We start from the raw sequence: 22,684 nt of genomic DNA, 5'->3' as shown, positions 1-22,684 counted from the left end.
TCAAGTTCATGAGCAGACTTGGTATCGTCTTGAAAAGCAGAATCAGCATTTCCACAACAAATTTTCATAATATTATTACAGCATCTACTAAATTGAAGCGTGCTAAAAGTGGCTCCATGACTAACACCAGTTGTTGCAGTAACAACTGGTGTTAGTCAAACTGATTGGATGATAGGGGTTGGACATGAGGTTAGAAAGATTTTCCATGATGTTACCAGCACTGTTTACCTATAAATTCTAAAAGGAGGAGCCATTGGCATCTGTTAAGGCATTTCTTTATTGTTTCTTATAAATCAGGGAGAATCAAGCTCAAGACTAGTTGATTAGTCTAGTTCTAAGCACTGTCTTTTAAGTGCATTGATTAATTAAAAATGCAAGTCAATCTTGTTTTTTTTCGTAGAGCATTTACCTGATCTTTATGTTTTCATCTCATAATTGAAGGTTTCATCAAGGTTATGCATGCTGATGTTACAGCCAGATTAGCAGGGGTGATTATGCATAACAGAGAGGATCCTGTAATTCCAATAGGTGCCAGCAAATGGTCATCAGTTGACTACTCACCATCCAAAGTCTAGTACCATAATATCTTTGAATTGTCATCTCCTCCTTTGGCCACACTTCTATGTCATCCTCTGACGCTAAACCAAGGAAGCCTGCACTTTTGCTGATTAGTAACATCAATTCTGGAAACAGAACATCTTGTTCTCACCAGTATTTCATCAGTGAGAAAACGAGAATTGCATCATCAGCATAATTTCCTACTCGATTCATTTCCTTCTATGGCTATGGATCGATGACATTACTATCATTTCCTTTGATAATGAAAACCATAAAGGATTTTCAGAAAGGAGAATCTGATTATAGATTGGTTCCTGCGAAGAACTTTCAGAATGCCCTAAAGTGGCTTCTGGAGGAATGTCTGGCAGATGACTACTTGGTGTTCTACTTCTCAGGACATGCATTCAGAGTTCTAGCAACCTGATTTCAATGTCGATGCCTCAACTAGGAAAATCAGAATTCAGAGTTCTAGCTAAATGTTATCAAGAACACACCAGAAGATCCTCATAATGAAGATATTTATGATTTATAAAATAAGACAAACAAAGATAGTATGAAGTAGAATTGCAAGTACAAGGTAATGGTAACTCAAGGTTCATTTGGTCTCGCTCTCGTTATTTACAAGGCTAAGTAAAGAAAGAAAAGGCATGAACAACAATTTCACCAAAAGAAAAAATCTTTATACCCATAAATGCAATGCCAAAAAGTCCAATTGCTGTAATCTATTACAATCCCCAATGTCCCCGTCATTCCAATGTTGATGCGTCCAATCCATTCAAGGATTCTTGGATCGCTTTTCAGTTGATTTCAATGTCAGGGATGTGAGCTATCTTAGGCCAGTCCTTTCCTCTCTCTTTCTCGTACCTTTTCTCCAAATTTGGACAATCGTAGATCACTAGAGATAGGAGAGAAGTGAGATGTTGGATACTATCCGGCAATGAATTCAGCTCTGGACATCGATAAAGCCCCAAATACTCAAGTGCTGTCAGATGTCGCACTCCCTCAGTTAGGGATGCAAATTGATTACAGCCTTGAATCAAAAAGCGACGAAGAGAAGATAAGCCACACAGCCCATTCATTGGCAAAGAATTTAATCTTCCACAATCAGCTATGTGTAAAACCTCCAGAGAAGTGAGGTTCCGAAGACCTTCCTCTGGCAAGCTTTCAAGTTCATCACACCACTGAATCGACAAGCTTTTAAGAGCAGAAAGGTTATCTAATACCTTATTTGACAAAGATTGTAGATTTTGCAGATAAAAAATTCGTAAATCCTCAAGAAGTGTATGATTTTGCAATAACCCATCGGGAAGCTCCCTCACGTTGGGAATCCATGAAATTTGAAGAGAAGTGATATAAACGAGATTCCGAACTGACATCAGCAATTTCTGCACCATTGACTAAGTTAACGCAGAAAAATGTTAAGTTTCAGTGGTCTGAAGCTTGTGAGAAAAGTTTCTTAGAGTTGAAGGAGAGATTGACTACATTGCCTATTCTAGCAGTACCATCAGGTTTTGGTGGTTACACAGTGTATTGTGATGCTTCGAGAGTGGGGTTAGGATGTGTTCTAATGCAACATGGCAAGGTTATTGCCTATGCTTCACGGCAGCTGAAAAAGCATGAACAGAACTATCCTACACATGATTTAGAGATGGCGGCTGTGATTTTTGCTTTGAAGATTTGAAGGCATTACTTGTATGGTGAAACTTGTGAGATCTTTACAGATCACAAAAGCTTGAAATACATCTTTCAGCAGAGGGATCTAAACCTGAGGCAGAGAAGATGGATGGAACTACTAAAGGATTATGATTGTACCATACAATACCACCCGGGTAGGGCAAATGTAGTTGCCGATGCTTTGAGTAGAAAATCATCAGGGAGCTTAGCTCATATTCAGGAGGTACGAAGACCTTTGATTAAGGAGCTGCATGAGTTAGTGGATGAAGGAGTCAGATTTGATCTTAGTGAAGCAGGAGCAATGATTGCTCATTTTCAGGTTAAGTCAGATTTGTTTGATAAGATAAAAGCAGCTCAGAAGAAAGATGATTCACTACTCAGGATTAGAAATGAGGTTGAGCAGGGTAAGGCTGTAGGTTTTGTGATTGGTGATGATGATGTGCTGAGATATAGGGATAGGCTTTGTGTACCTGATGTTGATGATCTAAGGAGAGAATTGATGATAGAGACACATCAGACAGTTTACACAATGCATCTAGGTGCCACCAAGATGTATAAAGACCTTAAAGTGTGTTATTGGTGGAATAGGATGAAGGCTGATGTAGCAAATTTTGTTTCTAGGTGTTTGACCTGTCAGAGGGTAAAGGGTGAACACCAAAAACCTCCTGGATTGTTGCAACCATTGTTGATTCCAGAATGGAAGTGGGAAAGGATCACAATGGACTTTGTGACAGGATTGCTTAGAAGTCAGGAGGGTTATGATTCGATATGGGTGATTGTTGACAGGTTGACAAAATCAGCCCATTTTCTACCAGTTAAGATTACTTATGGATATGCAAAGTTGGCGGAATTGTTTATTAGTGAGATTGTACGGTTCCATGGAGTGCCAATCTCGATAGTATCTGATAGAGGTCCACAGTTTACATCGCGGTTTTGGGTGAAATTTCAAGAAGCTATGGGTACTAAGGTGCAGTTGAGTACAACTTTTCACCCTCAGACAGATGGTCAATCTGAGAGGACTATTCAGACCTTGGAGGATATGTTAAGGGCTTGTGTTATGGATTTTGGAGTTAGTTGGAGTAAGTTTCTACCATTAGTGGAATTTGCTTACAACAACAATTATCAGGCTAGCATAGAGATGGCACCTTATGAGGCTTTGTATGGTCGAAAGTGTAGATCACCAGTTTGTTGGTTTGAGGATGGTGAGAAGAGACTAATGGGACCAGAGTTGATTCAGATTACCTCAGAAAAGATTAAGGTAATTAGAAAGAAGCTTCAAACAGCTCAGAGGAGACAGAAAAGTTATGCGGATAGAAGAAGGTGTGACTTAGAGTTTTCAGTGGGTGATTGTGTGTTCTTAAAAGTATCACCTACAAAAGGAGTATTCAGGTTTGGGAAGAAAGGCAAGTTGAGTCCTCGATTCATTGGACCGTATGAGATTCTAGAGAGAGTTGGGGTAGTTGCTTATAGGTTAGCATTACCACCAAACTTGTCTGCTATTCATCTGGTATTTCATGTTTCCATGTTAAGGAAATATATGTCAGATCCATCACATGTATTAGAGGTTCATCCCTTTGACTTGAGGGATGATATGGTTTATAAGGTGCAACCGAAAGCTATAGTCGACCGACAAGTGAGGAAGCTTAGGTCGAAGGACATAGCTTCAGTGAAAGTGAAATGGAAAGGCCATTCACGTGAGGAGGCGACATGGGAGCTCGAGGATAAGATGCGTGAGGAGTATCCTCATCTTTTCGATAATCTCGGTAAGTATTCAATCTTTTCTATTAAGTTTCGAGGACAAAACTTTTATAAGGTGGGGAGATTGTAATGTTTTGAAATAAATGAGTTGGAAAATACAATAAAGCCCTTGGAGGCTTAAAGAGTAACTATATTTAAATGAGGGGTATAGTTGTAATTGGATAAATAGTTGATATATAAATAGAAAAAAAAAGAGAGAGATCTGAAAATTTTGAGAGAGAATCGGCAGGAGAGAAGGGAGGAAGAAGAAGAAGAAGAGAAAAGAGGGGGAAATAAGGGAAAAAGGAAAGGAGTTGAGGAAATAAGTTAAAAAGGTAAGATTTAGGTTGTTTAATGTGTATAATATGTTAATTAAGCTTTAATTTCAGTTTTGATGAATGTTAGGGTTTTGATAATTTGTGTTTTGGTTTAAATTGATGAATTAAATTGAATGATGGAGGTTGATTATTGTGTTTAATTGATGATTTAGTTGATTATAGAAGATTGTGATGATTTTGAGTTATGAATTGTGTAAATGGTGAAATTTGAGTTAGAAATCAGGGGATAACAGTAGGTGATCTGTTGAAATTCTGGGTTTGAGGTTGAAGATGACGAAAATTCAATTTGGTCCCTCAATTTCCGAAAATTACAGTTTAGTCCCTGAACTTTGGAAAAATTACAAATTGGTCCCTGGAGCATATTCCGAGATTCTGAACAGAATAACATATGAATTATGGACAGAATTACTGTATAGATAAGAGAATTTAACACTTTCAATTTAGTCCTCCAATTTGACAAAAAGTACAATTTGACCCTAAAAATTTAGTAAAATTCCAGAATGATCCCTGGAGCATAATGATACATCCTGGATAGAATTGAGGATTAATTCAGGTCAGAATTTCAGTATATTCATGGATTTATGAAAAATTTCAGTTTGGTCCTCCATTAGATGAAAATTACAATTTGGCCCTAAAAATATGGAAAAAATACAGATTAGTCCCTAGCTGCAATATTAGCTTTTGCAGATTAGTTTGATGAATAATTAAGGGTTATTTAGTGAATTATTATCAATTTTATTATGGATTAGATTTTGGGAAAACCATTAGATTTTGGGTTTTTGAGAAAATTGACTAGTTAGTTTAAAAACATATAGGGTTACGGAATACACCCTTAGTTAAGTGTATTAAATAGGTTAAATGTTCTTTCGAGTCGTTTTTGAATATGTCTTCTTTGTATTCAGATAATCCTGATATTCTGCCGGCAGGACGTTAGTAGGATTTCCTTCGGTTTCAGCTTGTGAGTGTTGTTTGCTTTTGAGTCAGGTGAGTGGATAATTTTCCATATGCATGAGAAATATTATAAATATTTGATTTGTTAATATGAATTGGATCATGCTTCTTGATAATATATATGCTGATTATTATCCTTGATATGATAAAGCATGATCAATTATTGAATCTGATTTCTTGATATGAACCAATATGATTTGACTTCTGATTTGACTTCTGAATTGATAGCTCCTCATTTGATTGATGTCATGAGTTGAGCTTTGAGATATGAATATGTTTGTTTGATTATGATTATGAACCTATGGTATGTCAGTCAAAATATCCATGCTAACAGGGTAGTGTTAGTCTTTGTGCACATCGTATCTGAACCCTAGTTGGTCGGGGGAGTCACCAACCTGTGTGGACTGATCATCCAACAGTACGGAGCCTCATGCTCATTGCATTTTGATTTTCTGACGAGTTCTACCATATGATATTCTTGTTATGGCCTATTTGATAAACCTTCGTATAAGAACTAAAGCCATACTTGTATATATATTTCTCATTGTTATATTACCTCGTGTGTGTATATTGAACGTTATCTACTCACTGAGTTGTTGAACTCACCCTCTCGTTATTTATTCTTTTCAGGCTTATAGCTTGATAACGGGTTACTTTTGTTGAACCTTCCGAACCTGCTTTTGGTTGTAATTTGTATCTTTCTTTTTATGTCAAGTTAGTGCTCCAAAACTATGAAATTATATTAACTCTTGTATTAAGACAATCGAATTATGTTATGAAGTTAATTTGTTGTTACTGTTGCGTTAAACTCTGATTGAGTTGTTTAAAAGATTGTATGTAAGTTTGGGTTCGCATAGGTTTGGAACCTTGGAGGGGAACCTTGCCTATGTGCCGGTCATGGATCCGGGATTCGGGTCGTGACACATTATTTGGTAGTGAACGCATAATGTAAGCTCCATTCACTTGCCATGATAAAGTCAATGATAGAAGAGATGCCTTCAACTTCAAATTGGCAGTTCCGGCATCTGTTGAATTCTTAACATTATCAAGATCTGTGATACTCAATTCACCAGCAAGATTATTTAGCTTTTCCAGCTCCCCTATGAAACGACCATCCTCCTTGCCCACAATGAACAAGGTAAGTTTTCGCAGGCATATCAATTGCCCCATTCCACAAGGCATAAATCGAAGTGAATGGCAACCCGTGACGTCAAGATATACAAGACTTTTCATCTGCTTCATACCTTTCGGTAATTGGATGAGTTCTCTGCAATCTCTCAGATCTAGTGTCTGGAGGTTTTGGAGAGAGGTTATACATTCAGGCAGTGTTATGATCCAGGAGCCTGACATCTAGATACCTTAGATGTTTCAAATCACAAATTGACTTCGGCAATTTCTTCACCCGGACATTTCTTAAACTCAAGGCTCGATGTTTTTTACTAGAAGAATACATATTAAGGCTCTTTCCCCAGCGCTTTTGAATCCAATCATAATCCACCAAAAGACATGAGCGTAGTGAATGGACATTGGGAAGTTTTTCTTCCGGAGAATCTACTCGTCTGTGGTTAAAAGCTACATGACGAACAGTTTTAGGAATTTCCAACTCCTCATGGCCTTCGGTGTTATAGCATTCTTGCACTGCTATGGATTGTGCAAGATCATGCATAAGATCATGCATTTTACATGTTATGTTGCCAAATCCATCATCCTCGACCTCTTGCAGAAATGACCTTCCCACTAGTTCATTGAATATCTCAATACCCATGACATGCAAATCCATTTCTTTTCTGCAAGAAATAAAGCCATTTGCCATCCACAAAGCAACCAGCTCCTCCCTCCTCATCACGTGATCTTTTGGAAATATAGCGCAACACGCAAAGCATTGCTTCAAATGTGGTGATAGATTAGTGTAACTCAACCTCAAAGCAGGTAAGATCTTGCTTGCTTCTTCTCTTAGATCCCAAATCTCACTTTCTTTGACAGCTATCCACTGATCTTCATTATCTTTTAGCCGCATTAGGTTCCCGAGTGCCTTTATAGCTAAAGGAACACCACCACACTTCTTCACTATTGATACTCCAATGGCTTCCAGGTGTGCCCACTCCTCTTTCCTTCTCATCCAAAATGCAAGCCGTTGAAACAAATGCCAAGAATCTTCTTCAGACAATCTCCCCATGTGCTGGACAAAAGCTGTTGCCATTCTACGAGCAACCATCTCAATACGCGTAGTTACTAACACAACACTACCTTTAGCTCCGGACCTTAATACCTCTTTCAATTTATTCCACCTATCATCATAATCATCCCACACATCATCTAATACAAGCAAAAACCTTTTTCCAGTTAACTTTTGTTGGAGGCGTTGTTGCAAGGGATCCAATTCTTGAATATCACATGAAGCACCATCAATGGACTCTATGATGGCTCTTGTTAATCTTCTTACATCGAAATCAGTAGATACACACACCCAGATCCTCAAACTGAAATGTTGTTTAACCCTTTCTTCATTGTAGACCATTTGAGAAAGTGTTGTTTTCCCGAGTCCCCATTCCCCATATAGCATAAATAGGGAGGTTGTCTGAATTTGCGAGCAGGATGTTGACTAGTTCTTCTTTCTCCTTGCCTCTTCCATAAATTTCTGATTCATTCACGAGTGAGCTGGTAAGCCGCCAATCGTAGGTATCAGGTGCTGTGTCCCCAACTCGTGGTGTTAAATTGAACTTGTTTTTCTCATTGGCAATGGCATCCAGTTTTTCTCTCACATTTTTCAATTTAAGCCCCATTTTCAATCGAAAAACTAGTGGATTATGACCAAAAGAAAAGAAGGATCTTACTCGATTTTTTAGATCTCTTCGCTGCAGAAGCCACTGAGCTTCAATTGCAAACTCATCCAGTACATCATCAACAACATAAGCTGCATCCTTGAGGTCGCTGAGCCACACCTTGATAGGCTCACTCTTCCACTGCTTCTCCTCTGCATCTTGCAGCACAGCTTGAATGGTTCTGAACGTGCGCTTGAGATTTTCAAGCTCGGTCCTTAGGCCCCCAGCAAGTCCAAGATCTTGAAGAATTGGGGAACTCAAGTTCCCCATGATTGTACTCGCGAGAGCAGAAAGAATTGCATCAGCCATAGATTGTCGAGAAGAAGAAGTAGAAAGGGTGCAAGAATAACTAAAAGCAGGGGATGTGAGCAAGAAATGGCAAGTAAATATGAGAAATGGAAAGGGTGAAAGTGTTTGGTGATGGGATTTACTTCTGCTATCGATCTATTTTTATCACTGATTTTAGTGTGATTCGAAGACAACATTCGTCAACTTGAATTTTCTTGCTGTCATGGTAAAAGTCTTCTTCCGGCGCTTGCCAACCCGCGTGCTAGTGTTGAATAAAATATAAATCACTATCTAGTGTTGAAATTTATAACCATGGGTTCATGGATACGAGTTCTTAAATCATATTATGCCTTCAGGTTCTTTGACAATTGTAGATTAAAGTATCATTTTTACTTTAAGGGTGCTCAACGTAATAGGAAGAAAAATGAATAATTTTTTTATTTTTTTCCCCTTTGGTTTTACATTTCGGTTTGACTAAAAAATACATTATCAATCCTTATATTTTTTTTTGTTTATAAAATTTTTAGTATAGCCTGTACGAGCTCGGTCAATAATCATTTAGGATTAATGATTCAAGGGAAAAGCATGGAGTAATTTCAAGTGTATAAAGTAACTTTCTTAAATCCAGTCACAGCTAGAGATGTGATCTGCATTACCTCAAAACAAAATCTTTTTAAACCATTTCCAGGCACTGGAAATCTGGATATCCATGAAGGTGATTAAAGTTAAGATTCCATTATTCAACACAAAATGCAGAATCAATCATAAGACAAGCAAGCAAAGGAATAACATCCCTTGCAGCCTCAAATACAAATTGAAAGATATCCATCCTACTGACACAAATCTTTCCAAGGTTCCTTGTAAGTAAAACTACTAACAACATTAGTTTGTTTGAGGTTTTGCTTGAGATTCTCATGGCTTCCACAGGATGGTGGTTTCTACAATCATGGAAGTCGCAACATATAGATCCATGTTTGAAGCAGGCATTATGTCCTCATAATACCCCTTTCCTTCTTTCTCTATGTCACGGCCAACACAAATGGAAGCTTTGCGATTAGCAAACCCTGTCAATCGGACAAGATGTAAAGAAACTAATGTAAGACATCTTATAATAAGAGAACTTAAGCAGTAAGGAAATTGTTTCTTTTCCCTCTTACCCAATTGAAAGTACTAATATCCTCTGTTTCGTGCTGCCGTCCGGTAAGTCTCTGCTCAATCCCTTTCTCCATAGACTGCAATATGTTCTTTATGCCTCAGACCAAGCTTTTCAATTGCTTTCTTGATGACTTCACAACCTCCTTCATTTCTCATAGACATAGCACTGAAAATTGAAGAATTTTCAAGAATAAGATAAAAACAAGTGTGGAATAAAGAAGCAAATAAATGAAGCTTCAATCAAAGATACAAATTTGAACCTGTAATTTTTGTGTGCCCCTGCTCCTTTCCAATCTTGTTGACAAAACAGAAGTCCAATTTCCTGAGAGCTCAGACGATAAAAGTAATGAAAACATACACACTGGCAGCATCCAGTAGGGTGGATGAAATAAAAATTGACCTGAATTGGCTTTAGGATCGAATGAAAGCACAACTCCAGCAACTTCAGTAATCCTCTGTTAACATAAATATAGACATTTCAGAAAACAATAGAAATTGGAATAGTTCTACCATCTTCTGTATTCAAGTACCTCCAGAATCTACCGAGCTGCAGCCCATAATTCATCTCCAACAGAGATACCGACTGAAGGTCCAACTTGAAATTTCCACTGCATGAAAATGAAAATGGTTTAACGTTGCAAGATTAGAATGGTTCTAAACTAGAACTGTAAGATCAAAATGGTAGAAGGGAAATGCTCGTTCTTTTATTTTACCTCGCCCGACATCACTTCTCCGTTCATACCACTAATGTTCATGCCGGCATACAGGCATGCCGTCTACTGTGCATCAACAATGCCGAAGGCTTCGTCAACACCAACACCACAATAGTATGGTCCCGGAGGACCAGGATAACCACCAAGAGACCAACCAATAGGCCATTTAACATAGTTCTGCAGCAAGATGTATTCTTGCTCAAGATCATTCCTGGTTTTTTTTATCATATTGCTCATTAATCATAATTATAAAACAATATGCAGTTATCTTATAAGAAAAAAGAATGAAGAAAGTAAGGGTGGATTAGGATAAAATTAAAATAAAATACCAGAGCCCTTCAGCAACAACATCTGGAGTTTAAGCTTCACATATGACTAATCCAATAAACATCAACATCGGAGAGAATGAGATCAAGCTGTGGTGGCGATATCAAGTGGAAAGATGTAAGGGAACAAAATTGCACTCACAAGGATGCTATTGCCCCTCTTAAACGGATCTCTGAAAATAGAATGCGGCCTCTTTCATTAAATAAAAGAGGTGTGAATTCAAAAATATTTAAAATATAACAAAAAAATAAAGTTACATAAAAAAAACTAAAATAAATTTTAAATTTACTGCGCACACAAACTTAGAGAAATGTGGACGACAATAGTGTATTTATTATTTTAACCTTAAAAAACTCATTTACATTATTTTCAGGGTCCAATTGTAATTGGACATATCTATCATTATTAATTTGATTAGGATCTAGAATGTATTTTTATATATATATTATATAGTGTAATGACTCAGATGCCCTTGATATGCAATAAAAATGGCTTCAATTGAGGGGTGATTTTAATTTTTTAATTAAAAAAAACATAATGAATTAACTTTGTTGCCCTTTAAAACAAATATAGTTTAACTGTGTTCTTAAGGTTAGTCGTAATTTTTTTTTTTTTGGTCTTTTGGTAATCATTGGGTCAAGACAAGGGCCGGTCCGTTTTCTACTTTTCAAATGAACAATTTATTTACTTAATTACCTCTTAAGTCAAGATTTTTTTAAACTAGGGTGAAAGGGTATATTTGTCTTTTCAATTTAGTTATTTTGTAATTGTGGGTTAAAACAGGGGCAGTTTGATATTTAAAAAATAATATTTAAATAAAAATTATTGTTGGTGCATTTTATTAACGGGTCATCATGTTAAATCACTTTAGATAATGAAAATTGCCCATTCAAGAGTGTTAGAAAGATCACAATATTTTTTTTCTGTTTATACGCTTTGTATTCTATTCTTTATTTTTTAAAAGATTTTTAAAAACTTATCATTATCTTATACATGCGTTGCATGTCGAGAAGCGCACTTGGGGTTTGCTTAGATCATTTCTTCCCCTTGAATTCTCAATTCTTTTATGACACCTGTTAGATTAAAATGTATTTTTGTTATTTTTTTATTAATATTATTTTTTTTTAAATGGTCACTATTTTGATTTCTTTGTTTGGTGCATAAGATGTTGTGAGATAGGAGAAACTTATTTGATCTAGCCTATCCGAGTTGATGATCCAGATCCCAACATTTTCTTGTTTTTTAAAATATGTTTGCTGTCTCATGACATTTTTTTTTGAATGCCAAGATTTGTTTTTCCAGTTTGCGTAGCGTGGTTCATGTAATCTTTAGCTAAAAGCAATTTCACCAAAGAAAATATGCGAGGAAGGAAATTACAATAAAATCTTTATACCCATAAATGCGATGCTAAAAAGTCTAATCTCTATACAATAATCTATCACAATCCCCAATGTCCCCATAATAATCATGAATCAATTATTTTTACACATTTATATGAAAAATATAACAATAATGAATTTGATAAAGTTATTTAAAAAATTACAACAAATTAAAACTAAAAAAATAAAATTTATTCTCATCTAATGTCAATGCTAGGAATGTGAGCTATCTTAGGCCAGTCCTTGCCTAAATCTTTCTCACACCTTTTCTTCAATTTTGGACAACCCCGAATGTATAGAGATTGAAGGGAAGTGAGATATCCAATCTGATTTGGCAAAGAAGCTAATCCCTCGCAGTTCCATATTCTTAGAGATTGGAGTGAAGTGAGATGTTGGATACTCTTTGGCAATGAATTCAGCTTTGGACATCCTTCAAGCTTCAAATCCTCAAGTGCCGTCAGATGCCGCACTCCCTCTGATAGAGATTTGAATTTATCACAACTTCCAATAGATAACTCGCGAAGAGAAGATAAGCCACACAGCCCATTTATTGGCAGACAATTTAATCTTCCACACTCCTTTATGCTTAAAAACTCCAAGGAATTGAGGTTACGAAGACCTTCCTCTGGCAAGCTTTCAAGTTCCTCGCAATCAAAAATCCTCAAACTTTTAAGAGCAGAAAGGTTATCTAATACCCTATTTGACAAAGACTTCAGATCTGTCATCACCCAAATATCTAAGCTTTCAAGGAGGGTATGATTTTGCAAAAACCCATCGGGAAGCTCCCTCACATAGTCAATCCCTGCAATATGGAGAGAAGTGATAGAAGTGAGATTCCTAACTGACATCAGCAACGAAGCATTCACTCCCTTGATGTGCAGTGATTTGACGGAGGGTATAATTGGTATTTCGCTCAACAAAGGGCAACAGACTATCTTCAATTCTCGAAGGCGAGGAAAAGTACACGCAGCCCATTGCTCTAATCCCTCCATTGAATCGAAAGTCAGCGTCTCCAAAGATGGGAATGGATTCTGCCCATCTCCATACACATTGCTGTCAATACTCTGCACACCATCCATTCCACGCAATACAAGACTCTTGAGGAACTGCAGTTTCCCCAATGGTGGAAGTTGTTCACAGTGGTGCGCTGATAGCTCCATCTCTACCAGATATGGTAGCTTCATCATCCAATTAGGAAATGTTGAACCTCCATATCCATATATCCTCAACTTCTTCAGATTTGAATGAGGTTGAAGCCCTTCAAGGACCTCCATATCCACACTCTTTCTTTGTTCTGGTGGCACATATGACAGAGGGCCAAAAAGGTAATCTCCATTCCCCTGCCAAGATAAAGTCAGTGATAAAAGAGCTGTCTTCAACTTCAAATTCGCACTTGTGGCATCTTTTAAATTCTTAACATTCACAAGATGTGTGATACTCAATTCACCAGCAAGATTATTCAGCCCTTGCAGCTCACTTATGCGACCACCATTCTCCCCACCCACAATGAACATGGTAAGTTTTCGCAGGAATATCAATTGCCCCATTCCACAAGGCATAAATCGAAGTGAATGACAACCCGTGATGTCAAGATAGACAAGACTTTTCATGTGCTTCATACCTTTTGGTAATTGGATGAGTTCTCCGCAAGAACTCAGATCTAGTGTCTGTAGGTTTTGGAGAGAGGTTGTACATTCAGGCAGTGTTCTGATCATGGAGCCTGACACATCTAGATACCTCAGATGTTTCAAATCACAAATTGACTTTGGCAATTTCTCCACCCGGAATTTTGTTAATCTCAAGGCTCGATGTTTTCGACCAGGAATCTTTCCCCATCCATTCCAATGAAAACTATTCCTCACAAGAAGTGAGCGAAGTGAAAGGACCTTGAGAACTTCATAAGACGAAGCTACTGATTTGTAATAAAAAGCTACATGACGGGCAGTTTTAGGAATTTTCAGCTCCCCATCGCCTTCTAGCGTATAGCACTCTTGTACTGCAATGGATTGTGCAAGATCATGCATAAGATCATGCATTTTACATGTTATGTTGCCAAATCCATCATCCTCGACCTCTTGCAGAAATGACCTTCCCACTAGCTCATTGAATATCTCAATACCCATGACGTGCAAATCCATTTCTCTTCTGCAAGAAATAAAGCCATTTGCCATCCACAAAGCAATCAGCTCCTCCCTCCTCATCACGTGATCTTTTGGAAATGTAGCGCAATATGCAAAGCATTGCTTCAAATGTGGTGATAGATTAGTGTAACTCAACCTCAAAGCAGGTAAGATCTCGCTTGCTTCTTCTCGTAGATCCCAAATCTCACTTTCTTTGACAGCTATCCACTGATCTTCACTTTCTTTTAGCCGCATTAGGTTCCCTAGTGCCTTTATAGCTAAAGGAACACCACCACACTTCTTGACTATTGACACTCCAATGGCTTCCAGGTGTGCCCGCTCCTCTTTCCTTCTCATCCCGAATGCAAGCTGTTGAAACAATTGCCAAGAATCTTCTTCAGACAATCTCCCCATGTGCTTGACAGAAGTCGTTGCCATTCTAAGAGCAACCATCTCAATACGCGTAGTTACTATGACAGCACTACCTTTAGCTCCACACCTTAATACCTCCTTCAATTTATTCCACCTATCACCATAATCATCCCACACATCATCCAATACAAGCAAAAACTTCTTTCCATTTAACTTCTGTTGGAGGCGTTGTTGCAAGGGATCCAATTCTTGAAGACCACAAGGAGAACCATCAATGGACTCTATGATGGCACTTGTTAATCTTCTGAGATCGAAATCAGTAGATACACACACCCAGATCCTCAAACTGAATTGTTGTTTAACACTTGCTTCATTGAAGACCAGTTGAACAAGTGTTGTTTTTACCCCCCCCATCCCCCTTATAGCATGAATAGGGAGATCACCTGAAGTAGTGAGCAGCATGTTGATTAGTTCCTCTTTCTCCTTGCCTCTTCCATAAATTTCTGATTCATTCACCGAAGACCAAGTCTGACGCTGAACAAAACTATCTGCTTCCATCTCCACAGCCCCCTCTGTTAGGTGGAAATTTTGTCTCTCCTTGGCAATGACATCTAGTTTTTCTCTAACATTCTTCAATTTATGAGCCATCCTTTGTCGAAAAACTAGTGGATTCTGACCAAAAGAAAAGAAGGATCTTACTCGATTTTTAAGATCTCTTCGCTGCAGAAGCCACTGAGCTTCAATTGCAAACTCATCCAGTACATCATCAACAACATAAGCTGCATCCTTGAGGTCGGTGAGCCACACCTTGATAGGCTCACTCTTCCACTGCTTCTCCTCTGCATCTTGCAGCACAGCTTGAATGGTTCTGAACGTGCGCTTGAGATTTTCAAGCTCGGTCGTTAGCCCCCCAGCAAATCCAAGCTCTTGAAGAATTGGGGAATTCAAGTTCCCCATGATTGTACTCGCGAGAGCAGAAAGAATTGCATCAGCCATAGCTTGGTTTCGAATGGAAATGAATTGGATGTTGACAAGAAGAAGTAGAAAAGCTGCAAGGATAACTAAAAGAAGGGGATGTGAGCAAGAAATGGTAAGTAAATATTAAGAAGACAGAGCAGTTTGAGATGAGAAACGGAAAAAGGTGAGAGTGTTTGGTGATGGGCAATTGAAGATTCAGAGAAGGAACATGGCTGTGACAGGAAGACGAAATCTGTCAAATGAAAACGCAAGATTGGTTATGGACAAAATAATTGCTCACTCCGTGGAATAATCAAATATTAGTCTATCTTGGACATGAATAGAGAAAGGTTATTATATTTTCAAATATTTGTGATTTTAGCCGCTGCTTTTAACTACACTGTTTAGGCTCCACACGGTGCAGACTTGACTAACATTGAAGTTTCTGAGCAGCAACACGGCTGTGATTCGAAGACAACATCTGTCAACTTGAATTTTCTTGGTAGACTGTAAATTTCGGTGGTAGACTGTAAATTCAAAGAACCAATATGTGAGATTGCCAAACCTGAGCCATCATCGAGTATTACTTCATCAGTTCCATCATATTCAGAATGAACAGATAAATTGGAAAGATCACCCGTGATATTATGTGAAGCGGCCGAATCAAGTAGCCAATTGTTGTTCTTCCTGGTAGAGGTTATGGCACAATTGACATATACATTCTGTGGATGAAACTGAGGACAAGACTTTGCAACGTGACCAAATTGGTCACAGATTTGGCATTGGGCTGATAGCATCGATTAAAGTTGTTGGCTCTGCCAGAATTAAAACGATGTCCATCACGTTGAGTGCCACTAAAATTTCTGCCTGTGTTGGAACCATGATACCCCCGGGGGTTGTCATTTGGTTTGGGGGACCACTGTTGACTCCCTTTATAATTAGAAGGCTTCGTCTTTGTGTAGTTGGCGGAAGCCACTAGGTGCTGCATTACTGTTTCCAAGCGCCACAGGTATGCCTCATGTCCCACCAGCAAATCATGCAGCTCCTTAAATATCAGTGGTGACTCTCGAGCTCGAATAGGCACTACAATCTCCTGAAATTCTGAACCTAAACCATTCAATACATAAAGCGTTAGGTCATCATCTGAAATTGAGTTATCAATAATGGCTATTTCATCAGCCAGGGTCTTCACAACATGGAGATATTCTGTAATTGACCGGTGTCCACGCTGGATTAATATGAGTTCCTCCTTTAACTGCATAGCACGAGTTCGTGATCGGCTAGCATATAGATTTTTCAACTTTTTCCAAGCTTAATGAGATGTTTTTGCCGTAGCAATGAGTGGTGTGATTAAGGATGATGTGGAGGCTAGTAGAGCACTCAGGATAAGTTTGTCCTGCCGGACCCAGTAGAGCTTGCAGAGCTCATCAGTGGCGGTGTCAGAGGAGGAGGGACACAGAAGTATGCCTTCGACATAATTGAGTAGATCGTAACCAATAAGAAGTGCTTCAAATTGAGCATGCCATTGAGGAAAGGTGGAGGGGGTTACTTTTTCATTGATCTGTGCTATGATATTGAAGGCAATGAGTGGTTTGTCTGCTGTGGAAGAAGGTTGGGTATTGAGGGTGAAATTTGGGTTTTGATCAGAGGATGATGACATTGTGGTGTTTTGGATCGGTGATTCATTAGAATTTAAATGCTCTGATACCATAAAGAGACTAATCACAATAGTTGTTTTAATGAGTAATTCACCACTCTTTATTAATAATTATTGTGTGCAACATATACAGCAGCGTGGAGTCAGTTTTGGAAACAAATAAATAGTAATGCTAAAACTGTGCTTTTACAATATACAGCTGCAAATTTTACGTTTCAAATATAGCTGCAGATTTTACGTTTCAAATATAGTGTTGATAGCAGAGTCTGTGCCATGATTTTCTGTTATTCCTTCTTTGTGGTGATTTGAATAGATTCTCTGCATGTTTCCCTGATAGAGCAGAGTTTAAATGGAGAAAAGTAATAAGAAAATCAAGATATAAAATATATAGCATAATACCTGACAGGAGCACAGAGGCAGCTGGTGGACAAGATGACTTGTTGTCATGAACACACAAGAAGATCTATGAAGGGAAATTTACAGCAGAAGTATGAAGTATTCATGTTACACCGAAGAAAAAGTCATATGATTAGCAGGGAAGCAAGATTCATACAATCTACTGATCATTTCTTTTAACTGTAGGGCGTATATAATAGAATAAATTTGAAGGCGTTAAATGATCTTCATTTTATATTTTTAATATTTTATTAAGTGTAAACAATTTTCATTTCACAAAGCATCATGAAGCTTTTTGTTAAATTACAGTCTTGAATTACATAACAAATGAGGCGTTAAATGATCTTCATTTTATATTTTTAATTTTTTATGAAGTGTAAACAATTTTCATTTCACAAAGCATCATGAAGCTTTTTGTTAAATTACAGTCTTGAATTATTACTCAAATTGCCGTCTCCATTGTTTTGTAATAAGTTTATTATTTGAATGGATTAGATTTTGATTTTCCAGTTTGTTTGTATTGATGCTCTCTATAGACTTTCTGGTGCGAACGATGTGTATTTTAAGTTTAGAAAATTTTATGTGAGAAGGTCGTTTTGATCGAAATAAAATATAATAGATAAAAGACTAGGTCAACTACAGGCAATCGAGCGAGTATATTTCCACGTGAAGCGCACAACGATCTTGAATGACAAAGCTCACAAATCCAAACATTTTCAATTCAGGATACAGAGAAATTAATCTTTATTAAAGTTATTTAAACAATTACAACAAATTAAAACTAAGAAAATACAAATTTTATTCTCATTCAATGTTAATGAGAAATTATTTTAACAATTTTTGCATATCAATTTCAAAAGATAATAATTTTAGGAATGTGAGCTATCTTAGGCCAGTCCTCTCCTAAATCTTTCTCACACCTTTTCTTTAAATTCGGACAATCCTCAATGAATAGAGATCGGAGAGAAGTGAGATATCCAATCTGATTTGGCAAAGATGCTATTCCCGTGCAGTTCTCTATATGTAGAGATCGGAGACAAGTGAGATATCCAATCTGATTTGGCAAAGAAGCTAATCCCTCGCAGTCCCTTAAATATATAGATCGGAGAGAAGTGAGATATTCAATCTGATTTGGCAAAGCTAATCCCTTGCAGTTACGTATTCCTAGAGATTTGAGTGAAGTGAGATGCTGGATACTCTCTGGCCATGAATTCAGCTCTGGACATGCATAAAGGTACAGATCCTCAAGTGCCGTCAGATGTCGCACTCCTTCAGATAGAGATGTGAATTTATAACAATGTCCAACATGTAACTTGCAAAGAGAAGATAAGCCACACAACCCATTCATTGGCAAGCTTTCAAGTTCCCAACAACTAAGTATGTCTAAAACCTCCAAGGAATTGAGGTTACGAAGACCTTCCTCTGGCAAGCTTTCAAGTTTCCCGCACCTATAAATAGTCAAGCTTTTAAGAGCAGAAAGGTTATCTAATACCCTATTTGACAAAGACTCCAGATCTGGCATCGGACCAATATATAAGCTTTCAAGGAGGGTATGATTTTGCAAAAACCCATCGGGAAGCTCCCTCACATCGTCAATCCCTTTAATATGGAGAGAAGTGATAGAAGTGAGATTCCTAACTGACCTCAGCAACGAAGCCTTACCTCCCTCGATGTGCAATGTTTTGACGGAGGGTATAATTGGTATTTCGTTCAACGCAAGGCAATCAAATATCTTCAATTATCGAAGGCGAGGAAAAGTACACGCAGCCCATTGCTCTAATCCCTCCATGTGCTTAAAAGTCAGCGTCTCCAAAGATGGGAATGGATTTTGCCCATCTCCATACACATTGCTGTCGAAACTCTTCACACCATCCATTCCGCGCAATACAAGACTCTTGAGGAACTGCAGTTTCCCCAATGGTGGAAGTTGTTCACAGTGATCACACACTGATAGCTCCAACTCTACCAGACTTGGTAGCTTCATCATCCAATTAGGAAATCTTGAACCTCCATAACCCCGTATCGTCAACCTCTTCAATTTTGAATGAGGTTGAAGCCCTTCAAGGACCTCCTCGCTATTTACCTGAATAACACTCTTTCTTTGTTGCGGTGGCACAAATGACCCAGGGTAAAAAAGGTAAGATCCATTCCCATGCCAAGATAAAGTCAGTGATGAAAGAGCTGTCTTCAACTTCAAATTGGCACTTTTGGCATCTTTCAAATTCTTAACATTCACAAGATCTGCGATACTCAATTTACCAGCAAGATTATTCAGCCTTTCCAGCTCACTTATGCGACGACCATTCTCCCCACCCACAATGAACAGGGTAAGTTTTCGCAGGCCTATCAATTGCCCCATTCCAGCAGGCATAAATCGAAGTGAAGAACAACCCGTTATGTCAAGATAGACAAGACTTTTCATGTGCTTCATACCTTTTGGTAATTGGATGAGTTCTCTGCAACGTCTCAGATCTAGTGTCTGGAGGTTTTGAAGAGAGGTTGTACTTTCAGGCAGTGTTATGATCAAGGAGCCTGACACATCTAGATACCTTAGATGCTTCAAATCACAAATTGACTCCGGCAATTTCTCCACCTGGACCTCTCTTAAACTCAGGGCTCGATGTTTTTGACCAGGAAACTTTCCACGTCCATTCCAAAGATCACTCTTCCTCAAAAGAAGTGAGCGAAGTGAAAGGACCTTCAGAACTTCATAAGACGAAGCTACTGATTTGTTATAAAAAGCTAAATGACGGGCAGTTTCAGGAATTTCCAGCCTCCCATCGCCTTCTGTACTCATATAGCATTCTTGTACTGCAATGGATTGTGCGAGATCATGCATAAGATCATGCATTTTACATGTTATGTTGCCAAATCCATCATCCTCGACCTCTTGCAGAAATGACCTTCCCACTAGTTCGTTGAATATCTCAATACCCATGACGTGCAAATCCATTTCTCTTCTGCAAGAAATAAAGCCATTTGCCATCCACAAAGCAATCAGCTCCTCCCTCCTCATCACCTGATCTTTTGGAAATATAGCGCAATACGCAAAGCATTGCTTCAAATGTGGTGATAGATTAGTGTAACTCAACCTCAAAGCAGGTAAGATCTCGTTTGCTTCTTCTTTTAGATCCCAAATCTCACTTTCTTTGACACCTATCCACTGATCTTCACTTTCTTTTAACCGCATTAGGTTCCCTAGTGCCTTTATAGCTAAAGGAACACCACCACACTTCTTCACTATTGATACTCCAATGGCTTCCAGACGTGCCCGCTCCTCTTTCCTTCTCATCTCAAATGCAAGCTGTTGAAACAACTGCCAAGAATCTTCTTCAGACAATCTCCCCATGTGCTTGACAAAAGCTGTTGCCATTCTAAGAGCAACCATCTCAATACGCGTAGTTACTATGACAGCACTACCTTTAGCTCCACACCTTAATACCTCCTTCAATTTATTCCACCTATCACCATAATCATCCCACACATCATCCAGTACAAGTAAAAACTTCTTTCCATTTAACTTCTGTTGGAGGCATCGTTGCAAGGGATCCAATTCTTGAAGATCACAAGAGGTACCATCAATGGACTCTATGATGGCTCTTGTTAATCTTCTGAGATCGAAATCAGTAGATACACACACCCAGATCCTCAAACTGAAGTGCTGTTTAACACTTTCTTCATTGAAGACCAGTTGAACAAGTGTTGTTTTACCCAGCCCCCCCATCCCCCTTATAGCATGAATAGGGAGATCACCTGAAGTAGTGAGCAGCATGTTGATTAGTTCCTCTTTCTCCTTGCCTCTTCCATAAATTTCTGATTCATTCACCGAAGACCAAGTCTGACGCTGAACAAAACTATCTGCTTCCATCTCCACAGCCCCCTCTGTTAGGTGGAAATTTTGTCTCTCCTTGGCAATGGCATCTAGTTTTTCTCTAACATTCTTCAATTTATGAGCCATCCTTTGTCGAAAAACTAGTGGATTATGACCGAAAGAAAAGAAGGATCTTACTCGGTTTTTGAGATCTCTTCGCTGCAGAAGCCACCAAGCTTCAATTGCAAACTCATCCAGTACATCATCAACAACATAAGCTGCATCCTTGAGGTCGCTGAGCCACACCTTGATAGGCTCACTCTTCCACTGCTTCTCCTCTGCATCTTGCAGCACAGCTTGAATGGTTCTGAACGTGCGCTTGAGATTTTCAAGCTCGGTCGTTAGGCCCCCAGCAAGTCCAAGCTCTTGAAGAATTGGGGAATTCAAGTTCCCCATTATTGTACTCGCGAGAGCAGAAAGAATTGCATCAGCCATGGCTTGTTTTGGAATGGAAAAGAAGAGGTAGAAAAGGTGCAAGGAAAACTAAAAGCAGGGGAGGTGAGCAAGAAATGGCAAGTAAATATTGAGAAGACAGCAGTATGAGATGAAAAATGGAAAAGGCTTGAATCGTCTCTGATTATATTGATTAGGCTCCACACGGTACAGGCTTGACTTGGCTATGCCTATAAAAGTATAATAAAGCAATTGAAGTTTCAGAGAAAGAACATAGCTGTGATTTCAAGCAACATTTGTCAATTATTGCATGACTTTTCCTGTTTTAAACAGAAACGTGATTAACGCTTTTGGCTGTGAATTCTCAAGGGTATTTTTTTTTTCAATATATTCTCCATTAGCTAGACACAGTGCAAAAAGTTTTTGATAAATGTGTTTTAATCCTCGGTTAGAGTTAATTTATTCTTAATGACAGTAGAATGACATCATAATCACAACTAATCTCAAAAACTTATTCGAAACAAACATTAAAAAAAAAGGGTGATAGAAGAGAATTATTCGAACAAGCTAGGTGGTCACGATCATGAACTCCAGCACTTGTCCCGACCTCGATCCAAACCATACTCGCACGGTTGCCCGTATTATGTTTTTAATAGCAAAGTTGATGAGGTCACTCACTTATCTAAACACTATTATAAATGGAAAATGATTTGAACATATCATGTTTTTATTGGCCGTCATTCATTTTATATTTTCTAACCAAAAAAAATTAAATTACTTGGAAGCTACTAATCAACTTTACAGGTCTCAAATAATTTAAATGACAAGTAAAAATATAGTTTTATAAAATAAATGAAGATAATATTATTTTTTAAATAGTAAAATAATAATATATTGGATCTACTTGGATTTACTCAAATCTATTTGAATTTCCTTGAATCAACTCAGATTATTATGTTAAATCTTCAATTCATGT

General features: G+C 38.1%; 3 protein-coding genes and 1 long non-coding RNA gene across 4 annotated transcripts; all 4 read right to left on the bottom strand.

Annotated features, from left to right (window-relative positions):
* Window positions 1-6,049: 6,049 nt before the first annotated feature.
* Window positions 6,050-8,670, bottom strand: LOC118028967 (putative disease resistance protein RGA3). Its single transcript, XM_073405695.1, is given in 3 exon segments — window positions 6,050-6,600; window positions 6,602-7,804; window positions 7,806-8,670. Coding segments are annotated over 3 exon segments (2,337 nt in total). The 5' UTR covers window positions 8,390-8,670; the 3' UTR covers window position 6,050.
* Window positions 8,671-9,065: 395 nt separating this feature from the next.
* On the bottom strand, window positions 9,066-9,904 carry LOC118028964 (uncharacterized). The gene is made up of 3 exons (XR_004684124.2): window positions 9,784-9,904; window positions 9,526-9,689; window positions 9,066-9,432 (listed from the first exon to the last, which is right to left on the bottom strand). It is a non-coding gene; the product is annotated as an uncharacterized lncRNA (long non-coding RNA).
* A 2,095-nt stretch (window positions 9,905-11,999) lies between these two features.
* LOC118028962 (putative disease resistance protein RGA4) lies at window positions 12,000-15,742 on the bottom strand. Its single transcript, XM_035032712.2, has one exon. The coding sequence runs from the start codon at window positions 15,428-15,430 to the stop codon at window positions 12,140-12,142; it is 3,291 nt and encodes a 1,096-aa protein (XP_034888603.1). The 5' UTR covers window positions 15,431-15,742; the 3' UTR covers window positions 12,000-12,139.
* Window positions 15,743-18,171: 2,429 nt separating this feature from the next.
* LOC118028963 (putative disease resistance protein RGA3) lies at window positions 18,172-22,094 on the bottom strand. Its single transcript, XM_035032713.2, is given in 1 exon segment — window positions 18,172-22,094. A coding segment is annotated over 1 exon segment (3,453 nt). The 5' UTR covers window positions 21,751-22,094; the 3' UTR covers window positions 18,172-18,297.
* Between the last annotated feature and the right edge of the window lie 590 nt (window positions 22,095-22,684).

The sequence above is a fragment of the Populus alba genome, chromosome 17, assembly GCF_005239225.2.
Source record: "Populus alba chromosome 17, ASM523922v2, whole genome shotgun sequence".
NCBI lineage: Eukaryota > Viridiplantae > Streptophyta > Magnoliopsida > Malpighiales > Salicaceae > Populus > Populus alba.
The sequence above is the reverse complement of the archived record's forward strand: the minus strand, read 5'-3'. Positions and strand labels throughout refer to the sequence as shown.

Coding starts and splice junctions, on each gene's coding strand:
- LOC118028962 (XM_035032712.2), bottom strand. CDS start 15,430: ATGGCTGATGCAATTCTTTCTGCTCTCGCGAGTACAATCATGGGGAAC.